Source organism: Octodon degus, unplaced genomic scaffold (genome assembly GCF_000260255.1).
Source record: "Octodon degus isolate 3935 unplaced genomic scaffold, OctDeg1.0 scaffold00125, whole genome shotgun sequence".
NCBI lineage: Eukaryota > Metazoa > Chordata > Mammalia > Rodentia > Octodontidae > Octodon > Octodon degus.
Genome location: NW_004524701.1, coordinates 2,813,107 through 2,835,008, shown reverse-complemented (window position 1 = coordinate 2,835,008; position 21,902 = coordinate 2,813,107). Strand labels below are relative to the sequence as shown.

Here is a 21,902-nt window from a genome sequence, read left to right as displayed (position 1 = left end):
ATTATTCTTGACTATATCTACTACTTCATACTGAAAAAAGGACTATACCAAACTAATGCCTACAAGGTCAGAGAAGCAAAAAAGTAATGAGCAAGATATGAGGTTGGGTGCTGGCTTTGTAGGTATGATGGTACACGATGGCAGTGCAGAGGTGCTGGGCATTCCAGATGAAACAAATTTCATAGGAGGGCATAAAGACATGTGAGAGAGAGAGTGAAAAGTCTATCCTATACAGAATGGAAGGTCTTCAGAAATGAATAGTGGTAATCTGGTATGTGACTAGGACACAAAGAACAGTAGCTGCTGAGTTAAGGAGTTCCATCTGGGGAGGATGTAGGAACCCACCTACCAGTATTACACTTTATTCCCCACGTAAACCTTGGATCCCACTCAGGGGCACAGCAGGAACTTTCTGTACAACCAACAAAAACTCCCTCCTGGTCCTCTCCCTACTCCTCTTTCTATTCTAAACAGCTGCTAGCCAAGAATTAATGCAAGGAATGGGGAGCAAAAGCCCAAATTCTCTTGCCTTAAGGCAAGATTCTATAGCATAATTTTATTTCCAAGTTCCCTGGTGGATAGTGTGAAGCTAGCTATCCCCTGAAGCCACAACTTTATCTCTGTTTCCCCTCTTCCTGACCGTGCTTCACTCTCTTACAAGTAATATTTGAAAGAAGAACCTTTGTCTCACTAGCAGCGGAAGCCCCATCTTTGGTTCTGCTTTTAGGGAAAGGATAACACAAGTCTGTAACGAAGACTACATTTTCACAAAGAAAACCACATGTTTATAAGGAAAAAGAGAGAAATTGTACGTGATTCAGGTTGGAATCAGAATAGTTGGTTAATGAGGGATAAGTGAATGGAGATCAGTTCAGAAGTCATGCAAATTTACAGAAATATTTGCTTTATAAAAGCAAAAGAACAAATTAAAGGAGAAAAATGGCCCCAGGACAGATACAACTCAAACATAACTCTTCAATGTGTTTTCCTTAAAAAGCAAAAGTATTTCTTCAGTAACATTATACTGCTATGCCACAGAATTTTCTTAAATATATATTATATCAAAAATCATGATATTCCCTAACATGAGAAATTTTCAAGACCATGAGAATTACAATAAATTTCTCTCTCATGTCAGGTTCCTGAACATCTACATTCTGAAATGGAAAGATAAGATAAAGTAGAACCTCCAAATGTCTACAGCAAGTTGGTTTTATAAGTTGCTTTGTTAAGATTTTGTACTTCAGAAATTTTAAAGAATCTTTACTAGAGTCAGTAGCAGACTGCTTAAGTTGGAAATGGATCCAAACAGAGTAACATCTGGTTTTCATCTATTCTTATGAGGCCCAGAGTGTTTTCAATAGAAAATAAGATACTGGGTCCTTAGTTATAAAATAAGAAGCACAATGTGAAAACAAGCAGGCTAGTTTGAAAAAAAATAATAATAATTTAGCTAGGGAAAAGTGTTTATACTATCATATAAACTTTGCATTTTTGAATGTTAGAAAGAGTCCATCACCATTTATATTTGTTTCCTAATTATCTTAGACAAGTAAAGTTTCTTGTGCTCTTGGTTCTCTTTCAAAATTCAGACCTGGCAAAAATGCCTGTAAATAAGAATGAATATCTTCAGGTAACCTTTAATTTTTATGTTACATATCTCAATATACACAACACAAGGATACTACTGAGACAGAATTTTAGCAATGTTAGGTTTTTCTCATTTATTACTTTTTTATATATCAAAATATATAGCTAATAGCTATCAAATTTTAAATATATCTAAACCAATTAATTCAGCAGACCTACCTAAAGAAACTTCTCCCACTAAATAAAGACCCCCCCAAAGAGCATTAGAAAGTCATTATACCTCAAAGTGGATCTACAGTTAAGTCTCAGTGTTAAAAACTATTTTTCTGTTCAATTTTAAATTGATCCTTACCCAGAGATGTAAGTATAACTTATCCTGTATAAGCCCTTTATTTTATTTTTTTTAATAACAATCCCTACAAGAGGAATAGCAAGGAACACAGAAGCTTCTCCAATATGCATTTCATAGGACACTACACCCAGGAGAAGCTCAAGAAATGCAATCAAATACCTTTGGAAGGTACCACACATTTAATTTCCCTGTGAAAGAGTCACAATATGTATAGAAAGAAGACTGCAAAGTGCTTTGGGGGCAGGTAGTGTTTTCTAAATTTAATAGAAGACAGAACACTTTCAACAATCACCAAAAGCAAGACTATGTAAAACCCTCCATAACCACATAGTAAATGGTCATGCCTCCCCTATAAACCTAAAGGTTCAGAGATATTCAGTCATGCTATCTCCATTCCCTTATGCTCCTACTTTAAACTAAGTCAGAGATATTTCCACCTTTACAACTCATTATAACCACAGGTAACTCAACTAAATATGTTCTCAATCCTTTCAGGAGAAAAAAAAAAAAAAAGAAAGAAAAAGAAAAAAATCCTTTCATAAATTCTGGTTCAGCCTTGTGTCTACATTTTTAACACACACTGCAAGTTAATTTCAATTCAAGTCAAATGTTGAGATGTTCAAAAAGATAGATAAACATTATTATGATCAATAAGATACCTATTTTATAATTGAAGTCAGAGTAACTTTAAGAAAGACATTAAATTTTTCTTAAAGACCAGCCTTTATGTGAATATGTTCTGTTTAAAATAAAAACTGAAAAAGCAAACTAAGAAAGTCAAATTGCATTCTAAAACAGTACTCTCTAATATACTGTTGAAAATATTAAGGACAAGAATTTTGCCACCGCACAAAGAACGTGCACAAAGCCTATACTTCACTAAGAAATTTCAGGAATTCTTGAATTCTCTGAAACTAATTTGTATGACTATGTGAATACATGCCTTTATATGAAGAAATAATCCGTAACATTCAGTGATATTCATACTGTTCAATTATCCAACTGAAAAGTCATTACATTTTTTCATTTATCTACTAGAAAAAAATGGTAATAGTTTTTCTTATTTAACACCATGAACCAGACACAAAACATTCCTCTATATTATTTTCTCTCAGAGACAAACAAAAAACAATTTACCTTTGTAGAGTCATATTCAAGGAGCCTGTACAGCCCTTTATCTTGTTCTGGGCCTCCAGATGAGTCATCCCATTTGCACTTATTCCGTCAATGCTGAGGACCACATCGCCTATTCTCACTTTTGCCTGGGATGCCTTGCCACCATCTTTTAGCTAAAATAAATACATTTCATCAGTGTGTCATTTTTTAAAACAAAATAATTAATGCAGATAAAAACCACACTGCTGCTTAGTATGTTAATATGCTACTGCTTAATATGTAAACGGAAAATTCAAATGATTTTCATGCTCATTTTCTTAACTTCTTACTGTATAAAAAATGAGAAATGTTTTCTGACAATGTCTCCATTTCTTTATTATGCAACACTAGTATGTGATTCCTATGAATAAGAAAGTAAGCAAAGAAATGTCACATTTTAGCAGAATAAAAAGAATGTAATCTCAAAGGCGTACTTATACTTTTTGAAATAACTTTTTAAAACCTTTTAAAGAGCTGTATTTTGGAGCATAAAAAGTCACAGAGAAGGAGGAAGTCCTTCCTGTTGAGTCCAGTTTATACCCAGTGTTTATGGGATGAATTCTTTTTAGATCAAATATGCCTAAAGTGCGTGTGCATCCTGTTCTAGGCATTAACAGAAAAGAAAGGAAAGCTGTTGTATCTGAGACTGCCAGACTTTTTGTATATCTCAGTCCTTAACCCATAATCTTTCTTTCCTTTTCAATAAAATTTTCTTTGTGATTATATTATTTACCTTAATCTCCTTCAAACTTCATGCATATATATTTTATTATTCCAAAAGAAACAATTATAAAGTTACTACAGAAAAAAGGATGCAATTTTCAGAGACATACGAACAATATATAAATCAAAAGAAACTATTCTAATTCAAACAATAAACAGCATTTAATAAATATACACAGATTACACTGAATATTGAGTTACTAAAAGATGGGAAAGACCAGTCTCGTTAGAAAAAAAAAAAAAAAAAATCAGGAATAATCCTCTAATATTTGAAACTAAATGTATTAAAAGAGTTTCGGTTTGCGATGATGAAAAAGTTGTATGAAATGATAATTAGTGATGATGGTAGCACAATATTGGGAGTACATTCAGTTAATTGAACTGTATGCTTAAAATTATCAAAAAATTAACTTCGTTATATTTAAATATATATTTACCTCAGTTTTTTTTTAAACCTGATTTTAAAGAAATTTTAGTAAAATTACTTTCTGATAAAAACATACCACAAGAAAAAAGCCCTCAACTTACTAAACAAGAGCCCTGGATTTTATAATTTGAATGCAAAATAATAAATGAGGGGCAGGGAGACAGCTCATTGAATAAGTACCTGCCTGTCAAGTACAAGGTCCTGAGTTCAATCCCCAGTACCACCAATAAATAAATAAATAAGAATATTATATTCAGCTAGATTTTAGTATCAGTTGTCAAATTCTTTCATTAAAAATGATGATCAAGACATACACAAAACAAGCATTTAAATCAAAAACAGAATCGCAAACAGTAATGATTGCTAGAACCATGGAGAAAAGAACCTTACCTGTGTTGCTGCCCCACATTATAGACTCACAAAACATACACATTTTACTATATGATATAGATTACTGTACTGATTAGTGTCTAGACTACTGGAATTATTATTTTACTAATTAAATATGAGAGAAACTATTTACTAATGGAAAAAACTTTTCTCTTATGCAGAGCTAAACTATATAAAGTACATTCATAAAGGAAACAGTCCTACAACCAGCTATCCTACCACTTTATATATGACTGTAGGAAAATCACTTATATCACATGATTATATGTATATAAGAGCCAAGAGCTAAATAAAATGTTAGCTATTATTTCCCTGACCTTACATTAATATTCTGAAAAATGCAGGGACTATGCTAGACAATTGCAAAACCTTCTAAGTCCCTGCCAGCTTTAAAGTCTATTATGTGAACTACAGGTACAGAGTTGAAGTTGTTCTAACCCTAAAGCAAGATTCAAGTCTCAAAGTTCCATTTTGCTGATGGAATAAAGGCGTATCTATTCCTCACTAAAATGAGCAAAACAGTTAAATTCTGGAGTCTTGACAATGAGGAAAAATATAAACGTAACAGTTTTTCTTAAATGTTATTTGGGCCAAGGGCAAGTATAGGAAAAGGTAACCAGAACTGCAACTAAATTACTTAGCCTCACATCAAGTAACCTTAAAAACACAAACACTGAAACTGATGGGCATTTGCTCTAAATATATCCAAAAGAAGTAATTTAAACACTCCCAGTCCAGCTGTAACGTACAGGTAATAAACAATATAAAAAGGAAGTAAGCATGTGAAAAACAATGTCATAACCAGATAAATTTTTCTTATTCCTTTGCACCAGTGCTTAGGAGACCATATTTTCTCAAGCTATTCAAATTTACTCCTCAGATTAGCTATCTGTGTATTCTTTCACCCTTATTTTCAGATCATGGAGCCCAAAATCTCTCCCCAGGTCCCTGAATTCTGCCTTTCTCAAGCATCACATGTAGGAAAATGATTAAATTTTGTCAATCCTCCCATTCCTCCTCCTTGATCATCCACATCCTGATCATCTTTTACTTTTCCTTTTATCATTGCATGTGTATGTGTGTGAGGGAGATTCACACCAGTAAAGTATATTCCTATCCTATGTTAGGTTCTTAAAGATTTCTCTGTCTGCAAACTCTACAGTCCTCTCTCTTTCTTCCATCTTCACATTTCCCAAACGGGGTATGCTAGAGTCTGGAGATGGTTTGAGTTGTCCCCCGAGTGGTCCTGTGTTTAAATTTAAATGCCGTTTTGAAATGTTAAGAGTAAAATCTAATCCTACTATGCTATTTAAGAGGTGGAGCCTTTGGGAAGTGATTAAAGATGGATACAATCATACAGGCAGAGTCCACATGCTGAAATCCTGACTGCTTTATAAGGAAGATAGACCAGAAGAATCCATTTCTCTGTGATTCTTGCTCTCTTTACCCTTCCTTTTTTTTTTTCTTCCTCCAGACAAAAAGAAAAACAAACAAACAAACATGTTCTAACCTGAAAAGTTGAATCTTTAATTAGGCTCAATTGACGAAAGTAGGACAGAAGTCAAACCTCACTTGTAGTAGCACAAATTAACCCAGTTTCAACAGTTAAAAATATGGGCTTTCTTAAGACTAAAACTAGACCCATGTTTCTTACCATGCACTAAAATAAAATAAAAATGTATCAGAGCATTATACTTTAAAACAAACACTAAATCTTCTGGAAGATAAAATAGGTACAACTCTTCAAGATACAGATGTACACAAGGACTTCTAGACAAAATGCCAACTGCATGGGAAATACATTTGCACAGCAAAAGAAATTATCAGTAGACTGAAAAGACCACCCACAAAATGGGAAAAAAGCAAAAATACAAAAAAAAAAAAAAAAAAAAAAAACCCTAAAATTTAGGGTTGTGGAGATAGCTCAGCAGAATAAGCACTTGCCTGCCTGGCAAGCGCAAGGTCCAGAGTTCAACCCCCAGTACCACCAAAAAAGGAAAAAAAACTTTAGCCAACTGTCCTGAGACAAAAGAATAATATCTAAAACATGTAAGAACTGAAAAAATTAAGACTCCCCAAATTTAAAGACCCAATCCAAAAATGGGCATCTGAGATGAATATATACCTCTCAGATAAAGGTGTACAAACAGCAAATAAATCTATGAAAAAAATGTTCAACATCACTGTTCACTCAAGAGATATAAATTAAAACTAAGATTCCATCTCACTCCAGAAAGAACAGTTATTATGTAATCAACCAGTAACAAACACTGTCAGGGCTATAGGACAAAAGGAACCCTCCTCCACTGTTGCAACTCAGTGTGAAGAATCCTCAAAAAACTAGGACTGGAGGTCCTGTTTAACACCTATTCTCCTTTTGAGTATCTTCCTGAAAGAATCAAAAATATCATACTGCAGTGATATATGCATACCCATGTTTACAGCAGCACAGTTTGTAATAGCTAATCAGCTGAGGAATGGATAAAAACAATCTTATACAATGGAGTACTACTCAGCCAAAAGAAGGATAAACATAAGACATTTTTAGGTAAATGGAAGTACCTTGAAACCATACCTTTTTAATTTTTTTGTTCCATGAACTGAACTTAGGACCTTGCACTTGCCAGAGAGGCACTTGTGCCATGGGCTATATCCTTGGCCTCAAGATAATAAATAAATCAGATACACACATTTGTAAATATTGTACTGTTTGTCCAGTGTGAGAAACTGAAAGTGTAAATAAAAACCAACATGTATAACAGGAATTGTAAGACAAAACTTTTCAAAAGAAGGGTGGGGAAAAAAAAAGAAGGGTGGGGGACAGAAGGGGAAAAATACTACAGAAGGATAAAAAAACAAAAACTAGGAAGAGGGATTGAAGGATGGGGAGAGAATTGGGGGAAAAAAAGGAATTAGGATATATCATGTATAAATACAAATTCCTTAGGAGTGTGATCATTTTGTAACAAAAAAATTAATAAGAATTTTAAGAATACAAGCTTTCTGCGACATCTAAAAATAATAGCACAATTCATTAGGTAATGTACATACCAGTGTTCAGAATACAATTTAAGTAAGAGCAGAAATGGAAAAACTACCGATCACCACCTGAACAATCAATCTTCCGCAACAAATACTTTATTTTTTTAATCAAGAAACATTTTATTTTTCTTTCAGTACCTAATTGCACAAAAATCATATTTTGTTTTAATTATGTTTTTTGTTATTTATACACTATCACACAATCCTATTCTGAAAGATAACATTCATTAAAAGCAAAGGATAATAAAAACTCACAACCTTAAACCCGAGAAGTTTGGGCAACTGGCAGAGAAGGATTTTGATCTAAGGTACCATTAAGCAGCCAGCTCTCTGTAAAAGCCTTTCTAAACCAAAAAGAGACCGTCATTGCTGCACACAGGCAAACACAGCTCTATGGAAGAGCAGTGAGCAGTGGCCCACAGTATGGACAGGGATGTTTAGTTCCCCTGGCTGCTGCATTCTGGGCTGGGTCCAAAGTCCTTGTTGCCCACAGCGAGAGGCTGGTCCTCTCCAGGCTGTCTTAGCACTTGAATCTGCATTCTGGCACTTGGGTCTTGGGTCATCCCTGGGCAGCAAAGAGTGAGGGCAGTGCCCTCCTATTCCCATTGCCCCATAGTATTCACCTGGCTCTAGAAAGCAGAGAGCCAATGAACTGGCCCACCTGTCCCAGTCTGCCCTGCACCAGCCACCCAAACACTCCACCTCTCTTCAGTCTTCTCCCATGGGGACAGTACGTCTTCCTATCTGTCTATTGCATCTGGCATATGATGAGCATTTCTTGGGCTCAGAGCCTGACAGAAAATGAGTGTCTTTATTCCAGCCAGCATCATGGTCTTTGGTGCTGCCAGAGCCCAGGGTCTGCTGGGAATGAAAAAGTGATGTAACCTGGGCTAAGTGACCCTCAAGAGAGAAGATAGGAGGGTTTCAAGGCCCTAGCATTTCTACTTGGAAAGGGGACCAGATGGAGTTTAAAATGTCACATGAGAACAAGAAGTCCCCAAAGGGATGTCAACTCTTTATTCCTCTCATGAAGTGGGCTTTCATAGATTTAAATTTCCACACAGACTCCTTATTCACAGTTTTTAGTAATATTAATCATACTAAGTTTTCAGCATTGACAGCTTTTATAAATCTCTATCTTCCTTATTCTCTACCTAGGTGTCTGGGTTACTTTTCTCTCATTGCTGGAACAAAATACCCAACACGTAAAATAAAGGAAGGAAAGGTTTGTTTGGCTCACAGTATATGGAGGTTTCAGTCCATACTCAGATGGCTCCAAGGCAGACTGAAACATGGAAGAGGGCAGCAGTTCATGGTGATGGAAAACAGTAAAACAACAAGAGCAAAAGGGAGGAGTAGTGGCAACAATAGCTACAGAGAGCAAGTCTGTCTCCCTTCTGCTGCACTCACACCCATAATCCCAGCAGCCCTCACATTCAAAATCCCACTGGATCATAAGTTAATCATAACTCTAGAAGTCCACCTCATGACTTACATGAGGCTTTGGGCAGACAACTAGACACAAACTGTTAACACTAGGCTTCCTACTCAAATGAATTAAATTTAAGGGCATGAGGAGCCTAAACTTATGCTTTGCGTATGTAGTAAGAAGTGCTGGATAGAAACAAATTTTATACTTGTAAGAAAGTAGTGCCCACCTCACTGAATACACCCTATAAGTTTCATTTCTCCCCAGAGTCACTCACTACCCAAGCCATTTACTCATTGAAAGACAAATGTTCTTTTTCTCTTAATTGGATGGTATGCAGCATTACCATGAATTGTGAGCATCCAAGAAAAGACTGCAAGGTCACTTATTTGCGTAGCTCATCTTCTACTACTTTTGCAAGTTTAAATAGCTTACATTTGTTTGAAGCACTAATAACTTTCTGTCATCAGTCTATCTTGAACATGTTGCAGCCAGAAATGTGTGTATTTCATAAATGCACAATGTGTAGGAAGGAAGCAGTCACAGGTGACTTCTCGGTCAAGCACAGTATAAATCACACTAATCACAAACAAATGCTTCCCCTTTGATCTTCAAATACATATTTCAGTAATGCCACCCAATTTTCCATAGACTTAACTGTAGCTGTATGCTCTTTTAAAAACATTATTTTCTGGTTTGACTATAGTTGCAAGCAAATATAGCTGCACTTGCTGGAACTACTTCTAAATTCAATCACTGGTTAGTGATGCTAACATGAAAGTATGCCAGGACAACCATAAGGTCCTCAAGAAACTGGTATCTTTCCTACACCTGCCCATCAGCTTAGAGAGGAAAGGTTCTAACACGAATCGCCTATACTCACATCTAGGAATTGCTGCACTCTTTTTGTATAATTGTGAATTACAAGTTTTCTCTGGAAAGGAAGTCCAGTCTTTAGTAAGCAAATGGGGCAACTATATGTGACATGGAGAAAGATGTAAGGGGAAAAGAAACTGGTACGTTGGGTTTCCCTAACTTACATTCACTAGGATAGTACCCAAATGTAAGTTTTCTTTGGCACTTTAGGAATAAGTTCCTCTTAGCTGTCACTTACTGCCCTGAGAAAGAAAGAACTCAGAAAAAGTATCAGCACTATTTTCTGAGCACCAACAGTAAGTCAGGGACTGTGGAGTGGCCCTACCATTCCTCAGTGCTATAGTTTTAGATAATTTTAAAGATGGGAGAACACCAAGCTTCAAATTGGTTAAGTGACTTGCTACATCCATATACCACATAAGAACACATTGCTAGGCAAAGACTCTAAAGTTAGGCAAACATGAGTTAAAATTCACGTTCTACTATTTGCTACTTGTGTGCACTGTAGTAACTTGGCTTCTGGGAGCCCCAGCTATCTCTCTTGCAAACAGGAACTATAATTTCACATGTCTCACAGAACTGCCAAACTGATTAAAACTCTAGCACAGTACATACCACAAAGTGTACAACAAATCCTCACTATTCTTGTTCATAATTATACTAAACCACAAAATACACATGGGCTAGAAGCCTACTTCAAGGTCCTATAGAGCCAAGAAATCAGCTTTTCCAATCGACCCATTTACCCTACTTTTCTTAAAAAAGAGCAAAACATCTTCCTTCATTCTCTTCCCTCTGCTTTTCTAAGCCTAAACATTCCTTCACTCAGCAATAGAGATGGTCTGGCCACTGATTCAGAACCCTAACTCATGGCATCGTTTACTGCTTATTACTATTTAAGAATGGGCTTTTCATACTCCATCACCCAGAATAGTGACCTTTCCTTGCCATTTCCCCCAAAAAATGTGTTGTCACTTAAGGTGGGGGGATCAAGAAAGGACAAGAAGGAAAGAAAATCAGAGGATACACAGGAAAACAAAGGAGAGTATCAGTATGGAACCAAGACCACAAGGGAAGACAGAATTGTGCGATACCTCAGATGTTGGAAAACTAGGTCCAAGCTTGTTTATGTATGTTGTACATACACACACATAATAATACATAAACTGAAAACAATACAATCACTATAGAAAAGATTTTATACTTTGTTTTGCATTGGTAAAATAACATACATGATAATAATTAGTTATGTATTATCTAGAAAACACTCTCCTACAGTAACACTTAGGTGCATCCTTCAAGATAGCATTAATTTATTGTTCTCAAGTAAAAATAGAATGACAGTTCTCTAGAATGCTTAATCTCCATACAAATATGCACATAGTTCCAGCAGTATTTCTTCTGATAACTTCAGAAGAAAAAAGTGGCCCTACTGTTCACAAAACTGTACTAAAAAACAAAAATGATAGTACCTTACATGGAAGACCATTAAGACAAGTATCTGAAAAATACAAACGAAAACATATCTTACCCACAAAGACGTATGCTATGTGGAATTTATGAGGTGCTAGATGAGATGTTTCTGTTATTCTAAACTCCATACCATTTCTCTCTTGTAAGGATCACAATCATAGAAACTAAGCCACATAATTTTCATTTTAAAAATATAATAACTAAATATGGCATAGTATTTTAAATAACTCGAACTTTAAAGATTCTCATTGAAAATGATTATTCACAGTTGGTATATTACACTAAACTTTTCCATAACAAAAGCAAAATGTTTAGCGATAGCAGTAACTCGAAAAATGTCCTAGAATTCTCTAACAAATCCTGCAACTCAGTGGTGTCCCAAACTTTCTGATCAAGATTATTGGGCCACAGAGGAAAGTGATCGACGAGGTATAATGTGCCTAGAAAGAGTCACCTAGAGAGAAAACATTCTCTCAGTCTTTCACAGAGAGCAAATTGGTCAAGCAATGGCCGTGACTCATCCACATGGCTGACACTCACAAAGGATCTACAAACTGCAGTACAATGTTTCAGGGTAAATCCTGAGGCGATTTCACCGACCTTGTCAGATACAAAAGTTACATTTCTTGTTATATAGGTCTTGCTTTATCTTGGCCATAACCATTCAACAGAAAAGTATAAAAATGAGGTGTAAAAAGTAAAGCAATATGAATATGCTGAGCTGTAAAAGGCTCAAGTCAACAACTTCTGACATTGCCCATCCCACAGAAAACCCACTACTATTATGGACTATTAGACTACATTGGATTATTTTGCTGAATTCATGCACCTACACTATTTAAATGGCAATGAAATACCCATCTCTAACAAAACTAAACCAAAAAGGAGGACACAAATGAAGGACCATTTTGTATCTGTATATGCAAAACAGAATAGATATACAGTTATTTTCTCTTAATTCAACGAGAAGAAAAATTTGTACTAATAGTGTTTGGACAGGATATTATATCTGCATCTTGTACTATGAATAACTACTATGAAGACAACAATATGCAATGTGTTAATTATTGTAAGTCTCCTACTAACCTGTTTTGAAACTATCTCTGCTATTTGTTTTTCAATAAAATTAACAAAAAAAAATTACAAGAAATGCTTGTATACACACAAAACCCTCTATTTGCCTTCCCTATAACACTCAGAAAGCAGATTTTAGCAACAAATACTAGTTACTAAAACTATGTGAGCCCAAAGCCTACTACCAAAATCAGTTTTTAAATATTAAATATACACAATGTCATTGTAATTGTTAGATGTTTACTAAACAGAACAATTCATGCTAATTCAAAAGAAGTAAATTTGGGTAATTACCCAATAATATACTATGGGTAACAAGCAAGAGAAATGGCATCTGTCTCATGAGTCACCATCAAAGTACAACTGTTCAACCTTCAAACTTTCCTTCCTTCCTTCCTTCCTTCCTTCCTTCCTTCCTTCCTTCCTTCCTTCCTTTTTAATGTATTTTGTACAGGGTCTCACTACACAGCTCGGACTCATAGTGATTCTCCTGTTTTCAGCCTCCCCAGCACTGGAATTACAGGCATTTGCCACCATACCTGGTCTCAGCGGCCCACTCAGCATGCCTGGGAGAGGGGCCAGCATGGTGCCAGGGATTGAACTCTGGTCCTGACACTTGCCTAAGCAGGCACTTAGTCCACTGAGCTATCTTGCTGGCCCCCTTCAGCACATTTTCAATGAATATGCAATGCTTGGAAACACATAACCCTAATACCATGGTATGGTTGGAATGCCATAAGACCAAGTCAATGTAAGAAAATGAACAATAAATATGATAGCTAAAGAAAGAAACACTGAAATTTCCCATGTCAAAAAACCATGGAAACCTAACATAGGAAAATAAAAGCTATTGTTTTTCTAACTGTGCTATTATACCAAAATTTGAAGAAATCTCCCAGTAAAATTACATCAATTTTATGAACAGGATTTCCTTGAGGTTGAGAAAGCACTAAGAAAACTGCTACTTTTTTCAAATCTATTGAGCATTCTTTAATTTTATCTTACCATGTATTTTCCAAAACTAGTTACAGAATAAGATATTTGATTTCAGATACATGAACCTGTAGCTGAAAGCTTCTAGGCACTGCATCTGTGTCCCACATACTTGTGAGGGTAAAATAAATGTGACTGCTTGTGTCACCCACCCTCAAACACCTAAGAATGTGTAGGTATTATATTATGCTTATATTAGAGAACTCATACAGAATTTGTTTTCCTGCCAGTTGACAGGTACAATTCAAGCACCACAAAATATACCATAAATAAAATCCCAGAGGAGTTTAACTATCAACTGGGGCAGAAGTAAATTCACAAAGTGATGGTTTTTTAAAAATCCATAAAAATTTTTTCAAATCCCAAACTATTTGATATTTCCCCAATGCTTTTTAATCTACCTACAATATTGTACTTAAACATGTGATGTCATTCTGTCTTACATTATAGCATTGTTATACTGCTGACACTTCAACAAAGTGACCTACAGGTAAGTACTCAAATACATTTACATGGTTCTCAGGATAGCAATGTTGGGAGGTGGTAAAACCGTAGGCAGTTGAGTACGTTATTGTGTGCATGGCTCTTGGATAGGATTACTGTCACTACTGTGAGGGTCTAGTTAGTCTTCATAAGAATGAGAAGTTATAAAAGAGCAAGACTGGCCAGGCCCTACCCACTGGCTTCCTGTCTTACACATACGCATTCCATAATGCCATCTGCTCCATGGGCCCTCTTGGTGATAAAGCCAAGAGGGCCCTCATCAGATGTAGATCCTAGGGACTACATGCTCTTTAACTTGTATTCTTTAAAAATGTGAGCTAAATCAATCTCTTTTCTTTATAGAAGTATCAGCCTCCAGTATATTCTTACAGCAACAGAAAACAGACAAATACAGATTTGTGCTCACTTTTGTAGCCCCCAGGCCAGTCTCAAACTCATAAGGATCCTCGATCCTCCTGTCTCAACCTCCAGAGTGCTGGGATTACAGATGTGTGTCACCACGCCTGGTCCTGGCCTCTTAAAAATTTAAGCTTACTTTTCTCTGTGAGAAAATGAACTGGGCTTTTTGTACGTTACAAGAGTAGGGAGACAAAACAAATAATCATTGACATCTTCTCTGTGAGTCAGAGTCACAGAATGCTCACAAAGTGCTCACTTTAATTATGGGTTCTATTTTCTGGTTTATGAGTCAAACTGAATTCACTTTCATCTCAAAAGTTAGAGAACATACCTTATATGGTAGCAATGGAGAGAATATCTCAAAGTGTATGTCACCATGTCTTAGAAAACCAAACAGAAGGAGGTGATCATGCATCTTTCCTTATAAAGCCACTAAGCTACCTACCTCAAACATGGAGTTTATATTAATACTATTTTTATAGGCTAACTGTATGTTCTATCATTTACTGAAGCAACATTTAATTCTACTTTAAGTCTAATATTATATGAACATGTCTTCTTAAAGTGTGATTCACTACAGCAATGACACATTCACCTTTCATTTTATAGCTACAAAACCACTAGAATAGTAACATAAATTTTCTCTAAGTACTCTCCAGGAGAGTAACTACTTTTTTTTTCAAATAAACTTTTTTGTTGTTTTAATTGAGAGAATCAAATGAGGTAGGAAGCAGATTAGCCATTTTACCCTACAACAAAGTCATATGCAAACCAAAACCTTTATTCCTTGAAACAAAGTGAAAGAAAAATAACAACTGACAAACATAACCTAAATTTAATTTAAATGCATTTCTTTTGCATATTTATTTTCTGTATTTAAAAATCTAGAATTACATTTAGATATCTAATAAAATGAATGAAATTTGCTTTCCTAATTATCATATTAAAAACACAATCAGGACTGGGAATAAATAAACTCAGTTGGTAAAACTCTGGCCCAGTACATGGGAAGCCCTGGCTGGGTTTGATTGATCCTCAACATCAAAAAACTCCATACTCACAAAAAACTAATAATATGGCCCTATTTCTTAGAGCTGATTAAATATTTGTTTCATCATATTTTTATAGGTTTAGGAGAAATATCTATTACATATGGATATCTAAGAAAGTATTTTTAGGTCAACAGGGTAGAAAAGAGAAAATACTGGACTGTGAAAGAAAGATCCAAACATTCTTCATAGACACAAAGTACACAGGGACAAATTTATAACACAGCATCTCAATTCTAAACTGAACAAAACCAACAAAGAAATTCAAACACAAGTGAATTTAAAGTCTGACAAGAAGTCTAAACAAAGAAAATCAGGGAAGTTTTAGAAAGCTATGTTTTCCCTATGAGTCAATATTATGCCTTTTCTCCCATAATTTTATTGAGAAACAAAGAGCAATGAGACAGTTTCAAACCAAATTGGTAGGACAGTTTCAATAATTAACACATTGCATACATTCTTCCTAGTGGTTATTTTCTGTACCAGATGTAGACATGATATCCTACTTACAAACACTATTAGAACAAATCCCTCTATTCATTAAGAGAATGTAACTATATATCTATCCTAACTACTTTGAATACACAGATACAAAATGGACATTCATCTGTATCCCCTTTTTTGCTTAGTTCTATCATTTGAATATTCTAGGTGTGTTAACTCAGCAAAATATTCTAAAAGAGTCCAGTAGTCCATAATAGTACTGGGTCTTCCACTTCACTGGCAATGTCAGAAATTGTTGACCTGAGTCCCCTATAGCTCAACGTAACAGTATGGCTTTACTTCTTATACTTCGTTTTTATACTTTTCTGCTGGATGGTTAAGACCAAGATAAAGCAAGACCTATGCAACAAGAGTTGTAGCTTTTGGATCTGATAAACTCAGTCAAATCCCCTCAGATTTATCTTGAGATCCTGTACCTCAGATTGTAGATCTTTTGTCAGTGTCAGCCATGTGGATGAGTCATGGCCATTGCTTGGTCAATGTGCTCTCTGTGAAAGCCTGAGAGAATGTTTTCTCCCCATGTGACTCTCCTTAGGCACACTCTACATCATCAATCACTTTCCTCTTTGGCCCCATAATCTCCTTGATCAGAAAATTTGGGACACTACTGAGTTACATGATGTTATAGTACAAGTTCTCATATGTCCTGAGTCTTAATTGACCTTGGAAGGATAGAGCCAAAATGCTGGCTTTCCTTGCGGCCCTCCTTTTTCTCTAATTTTGGTCTGCAAAAGTAGGTTGTTAACCCTCCAGAAGAGAATCTTATTTTTATTACCATACAACCTAGGCTGTTAAGCTTAACCTCCCTATCTGTCTGAAGCCTTTTTTTTTTTTTTTTTTTGACCCATAATGTAATCTTAGCCTATATTTTGAAGAAAATAAAAGCACTACTCATATAAAGGAAGCAGTACTCTCACTGATTACATCACATCAAATGCTAATGAATTTCTGAATATTCACTTGTTGAGGTCTAATCAATCCCCAATATGCTATTTAGGGTAGAACTTTTAGTAGGTAATTAGTGCATGAAGGGTCCATCTTAATGAACAGAATTAATACCCTCAAGAGACTCTAGACAACTATCTTGCCCTTCTGCCATGTGAGAGCAAAGCATCAAATTATCACTCATAAGAAATGGACTCTCATCCAACACTGAATCTACTGATACCTTAATGTAAGACTTCTCACCCTTCGGAACTGTGAGCAATAAATTTCTGTTGTTTATAAATTACCACACAGTCAGAATGAAAAATAAAAAATTGTACCAAAAAATAGGATGCTGCAACAAGTGAAAATGTAGAAGAAGCTTGGGAGCTTAAAGAATTTGGAGGTACATGCTAAAAGAAGCCTACACTGCTTTGAATGGACTGCTATGGATCACTTTGATGAGGGCTCAAAAGAGCCCTGATGTAGAGAAAAGCTCAATCTTCTTAAAGATGATGTAAATAGGAACAGAATGTTGGTAGAAATAAGGAAGTATAGGGCCAGGGATATACTCAGTGGCAGAGCGCCTACCTGGCAAGTGCAAGGTCCTGAGTTTGATTCCTAGCACCAAACAAAAAACAAACAAACAAAAAAGCAAGAAACAGAGAAGTATAGTAGCTTCTTCCTCTTACCTATAAGGGATAGGTTCCAAAAGTCTCCACTGGAGCTATACCTTGTGAAGGCATGGAGGTAGGGCCACAGAACTATAGCATAGTACAACAAGCATATGATTCTAAAATGGGAGAGCTGCAGGCACCTGACTCCAACTCCATGAGAGCTGTAATGTGGGCTCTGCCCAGCAGAAACAAGTAGTTCCAGCTCCCAAACCATAAAGACCCAACTTTTGCTCTGGTATGTCCAGAAGGTAGGACACAGAATCCAAAAAGATTCAAGCTTTAAAACTGAACGTTCTGTTTTGTTGGATTTTAGACTTACTTAGGACCAGCTATCCCTTTCTTCCTTCTTGTTTCTCCCTCTTGGGACAAGAATGTCTATTATATGTCTGTCCAAAGAGTACTACATTTTGGAAGCACATATCTTTATTTCACAGATATATAAAAATTTGCCTCAGGGTAAATCATATCTTGAATGTCATTCATATTTAATTTCAGTGATAACTGGATGAGACTCTAAACTTCAAACTTTTGAATTAATATTGGAATCACCTGAGATATTTGGGGCTACTGGATTATAATGAATGCATTTTGCCTATGAGAAAGACATGGGTTTTAAGGGTCAGTGTGGCAAGCTATGATCTGAACATTTCTGCCACTCTCCCATCCATTCCTATATTGAAATATAATCTCCAAAGTAGTTTTAAGGTGCTGGCAGGCGGTTCTTTAGGAAGTGATTAGGTCCTGAGGGCTCTACCCTCATGAGTAGATTAATACCTTTCTTTGTAAGAAGCCAAAGAAGCTTGTTAGTGCCTCTGCCCTTCACCAAATGTGGACACAGCCAGAAGCCACCATTACTGAAGCAGAGTAAGTCCTCCCCAGATACTGAATTAACTGCCATCTCAGACTTCTCAATTTCTACAACAGTCAGAAAAATTTCTATTTATATATTATCCAATCTAAGGTATTCAAGTCAACCATTTGGCTGAGACATCAAGGTAATTTGGTATCAGTACAGTGGAAAATCAGAAATTAGATCACACCAGAAATTACTTTTAAAATAGATGGTGCTGCAATGAATGGTCAAAAATAATGATGGAGTAGAATCACTGTGTTTTATACAGTGTTTTACAAAGTAGTGATCTCTACACTTGGCTGATCAAACTGTGGTATTACAAAAAAATACACACACACACACACACACACACACACACACACAAAAAAAAAAAAAAAAACACATAATCTTCATCCCTGGTTTCTGGCATATTCCTACAATCCTTGGAATCTAGAATAATAAGAATAGCTTGTATACGCTAATGAGATCACTAGTAAGTTGGGGCCTCGACATTTTCTAGATGGGGCTGATCAATGTAAAGACTAAGTAAAGATTCAGACTTTCAGCTCTACCTTGAACCTACAGGGGAGGAGAGAAGGGCTGAAGTCTGAGTTGATCATTAATGGCCAATTTAATAATCATTCCTATGTGACAAAGCCTCCATTAAAAGCCCCAAAAAACTACGTCTGGAGAGTTTCTAAAGAGCTGAGTACCTGTTGTTGCCTAGAGAGCAGCATGCCCAAAGAGGGCACAAAAACTCTGCATCTTTTCCATCTATGCATCTATGTCCTTTGTAACATCCTTTATTATAAGTACATAAATGTAAGTAAAATGTTTCCCTGAGTTCTGTGAGGTACGCTAGCAAATCAGTCCAATCCAAGGAGGGTACCATGGATTAGGAACCCTCAATTTAAAGCCAATCTGTCAAAGTTTAGGTGGCAAAGCTATATACTGTTATATACTGCAGAGACTATACTTTATCCTATAGAATCCAATGCTCTAGGTATGTTATCAGAACTAAAGTGAATTGGAGGCCCAGCTAGTGTTCTCTGGAGAACTGATTGCTTGGTGTGTGGTGAGTAACTACACATCTGGTATTACAAGTGTTTTGTCAAATGATATGAGAATAGGACAAAGTTTGATCTGAATTTTTCCTTGCTATCATTTAAAATGTCTAGAGTCTTTTATAAAATATGGACTATGGAAACTTCTTATATGAGGGTTTTATAAATTTTTAAAACAAAATTTAATTTTTGTTACATGTGTTCGGGGCATAATGATTACATTCCCTGTGGGGAACTGGAACCTGTACATAACACATCTCAAGTCTCTTTTCATCCCTTTAACCTCTTCTCTCCCTCTCCCTATGTATTCCTTGACCTATCTCTGTCTCCTTTCCATTTGCAAAGGATCTACCTTCCTGTTTCCTATTTTATTTTGCTCTTTATATTTTGGGTTTCACAGATAACAGAACCCATGCAATATTTAAGCATGTATGACTGCTTTATTTTACTTAACATTCTGGATTACAATGTTTTTAAAGTCTGTATAATGGAGCTACGGAGATAGCTCCATGGTCTAAGTGCCTGCCTAGGCAAGCACAAGGACTTGGGTTGGATTCCTGATACTGCATGCTGCCCAGGCCCCACCCTGTGGCACACACCTGTAACCCCAGTGCTGGGGAGGCTGAAAACAGGAGGATCACTACAGTGATCCCAGCACTGGGATTACAGGTTTGCGTCACCATGTGCAGTCTTGGTGAGTAGGTCTTGGTGGCTGGGTAGGTGCGCCTGGGGGCGGGGCTGGTGTGGCATGTGGTTCCGGGGGTGGACCTCCAGTTCCTGAAGATACTTACTCCACTGAGCTATTTCGCCAGCCCCAAATACATAAAATTTTAAAAAATAAAACAAAAATAAAAGTCTGTAGGATGACCCAAAATCAAGTAATACATAGCTAAAAATAGGACCCATTGGTACAAATGGTAAAACTCTACTTCTGAGCAGAATTAAAACTTTGGAAATATTCAGAACATTTCAGAAATAAAATACACTTCTTTGTAAAGTAAGAAGATTTCTATTATAGGGTGTTACTAAAGGAAGGCAAACTACAACCTCATTGGTACTTAAAAGAAGGGATCTATAATTCAGAAAATAAGAAATATGGTATGCACTTATATTAGTCATTTTTTCATTGCTGGGACAAAAATACCTGATACCTGCAACTTAATGCAAAAGTTTACTTGGTTCATGGTTTCAGAGGGTTCAGTTATATGTTGGCTGGAAGAGCAGAGCAGGGGGTATGAGAGAGAAAAGCCACTCAATTCATAGCCAGAAAGCAAAAGAGTAGGAAGAGTCAGAGAGAAATTAAGCCATGGATGAGCATAGGGACTGTCTTGGTTAGCTTTCTCCTGTTGCTGTGACAAAATACCCAACACCCAAAATTAAGAAAAGAAAGGTTTATTCAGCTCACAATTAGTGAAGGTTTCAATTCATACTTGAGTCCATAATCAGCTGGCCCCAAGGTAGAGTAGCACATTGCAGAGGGCAGCAGTGGAAAACAGCAAAGCAGAGGGAGGAGATGCAGCTTCCTCCCTTACACACTGACTGCAAATACCAGAGTTCCTGAAAGGAAGTGACCTGAATCATCTTTCCCTTCCTATCTCCTTTAAGTGCTGAGTCACTCTAGGGTGGCCCCTTCACCTAGGGAGGGTCCTAAAATGCCCTAGGGAGGGGCCTTCCACACCCAGAGGGTGTGGAATTGCCGATCTGGATTTAGTTAAGCTTTTTACTTCTCTAGTTCACACAATGTATCAACCAGTACAGGGACCCTCATGATCTAATTACATTCTTAATGCTTGAGACTTTTAAGAACAGGTTCTATTTAAACCATAATGGCACTCAACAAATTATTAGTCCATAAATGACTAGACAGAAAAACACCATAATAATTTTAGTAATATATTCTAATGGTCTTTCCCCATGAAAACAGTAAAACATGAAAACATCAAGTTCTGATTCTCATTACACATCAGTCATTTCAGCCAGATTGCAAACATTTTTGGGTGTTATAGCAAATGCTATAAAATTAAATGCAAAGTTCAAATATAGCTAGACTTTGAGGTATCTAAATAGATTACTAGCAGAGGTCGGGGTTTGATCCCTGGCAGGCTGTGCTGGCCTCACCCCCAGGGCACGCTGAGAGGGCAACTGAGACTGGGCGTGGTGCCGCACCCAGCACTTTGGGAAGATAAAAAACAGGAGGATCACTATGAGTCTATTCTACGTAGTGAGACCCTGCAGACCTTGTACTAAATAAAAAAAAAAAAAAAAAGATTATCAAATAAAAGTTTTAAAACAAAAATTAAAATAACTTTTTATTAGTCTATGATGATACAGCAAATTAAAGAAACAAAACCATAGGCGATCTCATAGGCTAGACAGAGCTCTGATTTTTCAGGGTATGGTAAATTATTTACATATAACATATTTA

The 21,902-nt window shown here is 36.3% G+C and overlaps 1 protein-coding gene across 13 annotated transcripts in view; it reads right to left on the bottom strand.

Annotated features, from left to right (window-relative positions):
* Pdlim5 (PDZ and LIM domain 5) overlaps window positions 1–21,902 on the bottom strand; it is a 230,076-nt gene that overhangs the window by 145,155 nt on the left and 63,019 nt on the right. For all 13 annotated transcript variants that reach the window (XM_023700583.1, XM_023700585.1, XM_004640625.2 and 10 more), the window contains one exon: window positions 3,080–3,231. In XM_023700583.1, coding sequence (XP_023556351.1) covers window positions 3,080–3,231 — 152 coding nt within the window. The remainder of the gene's footprint in view (window positions 1–3,079; window positions 3,232–21,902) is intronic.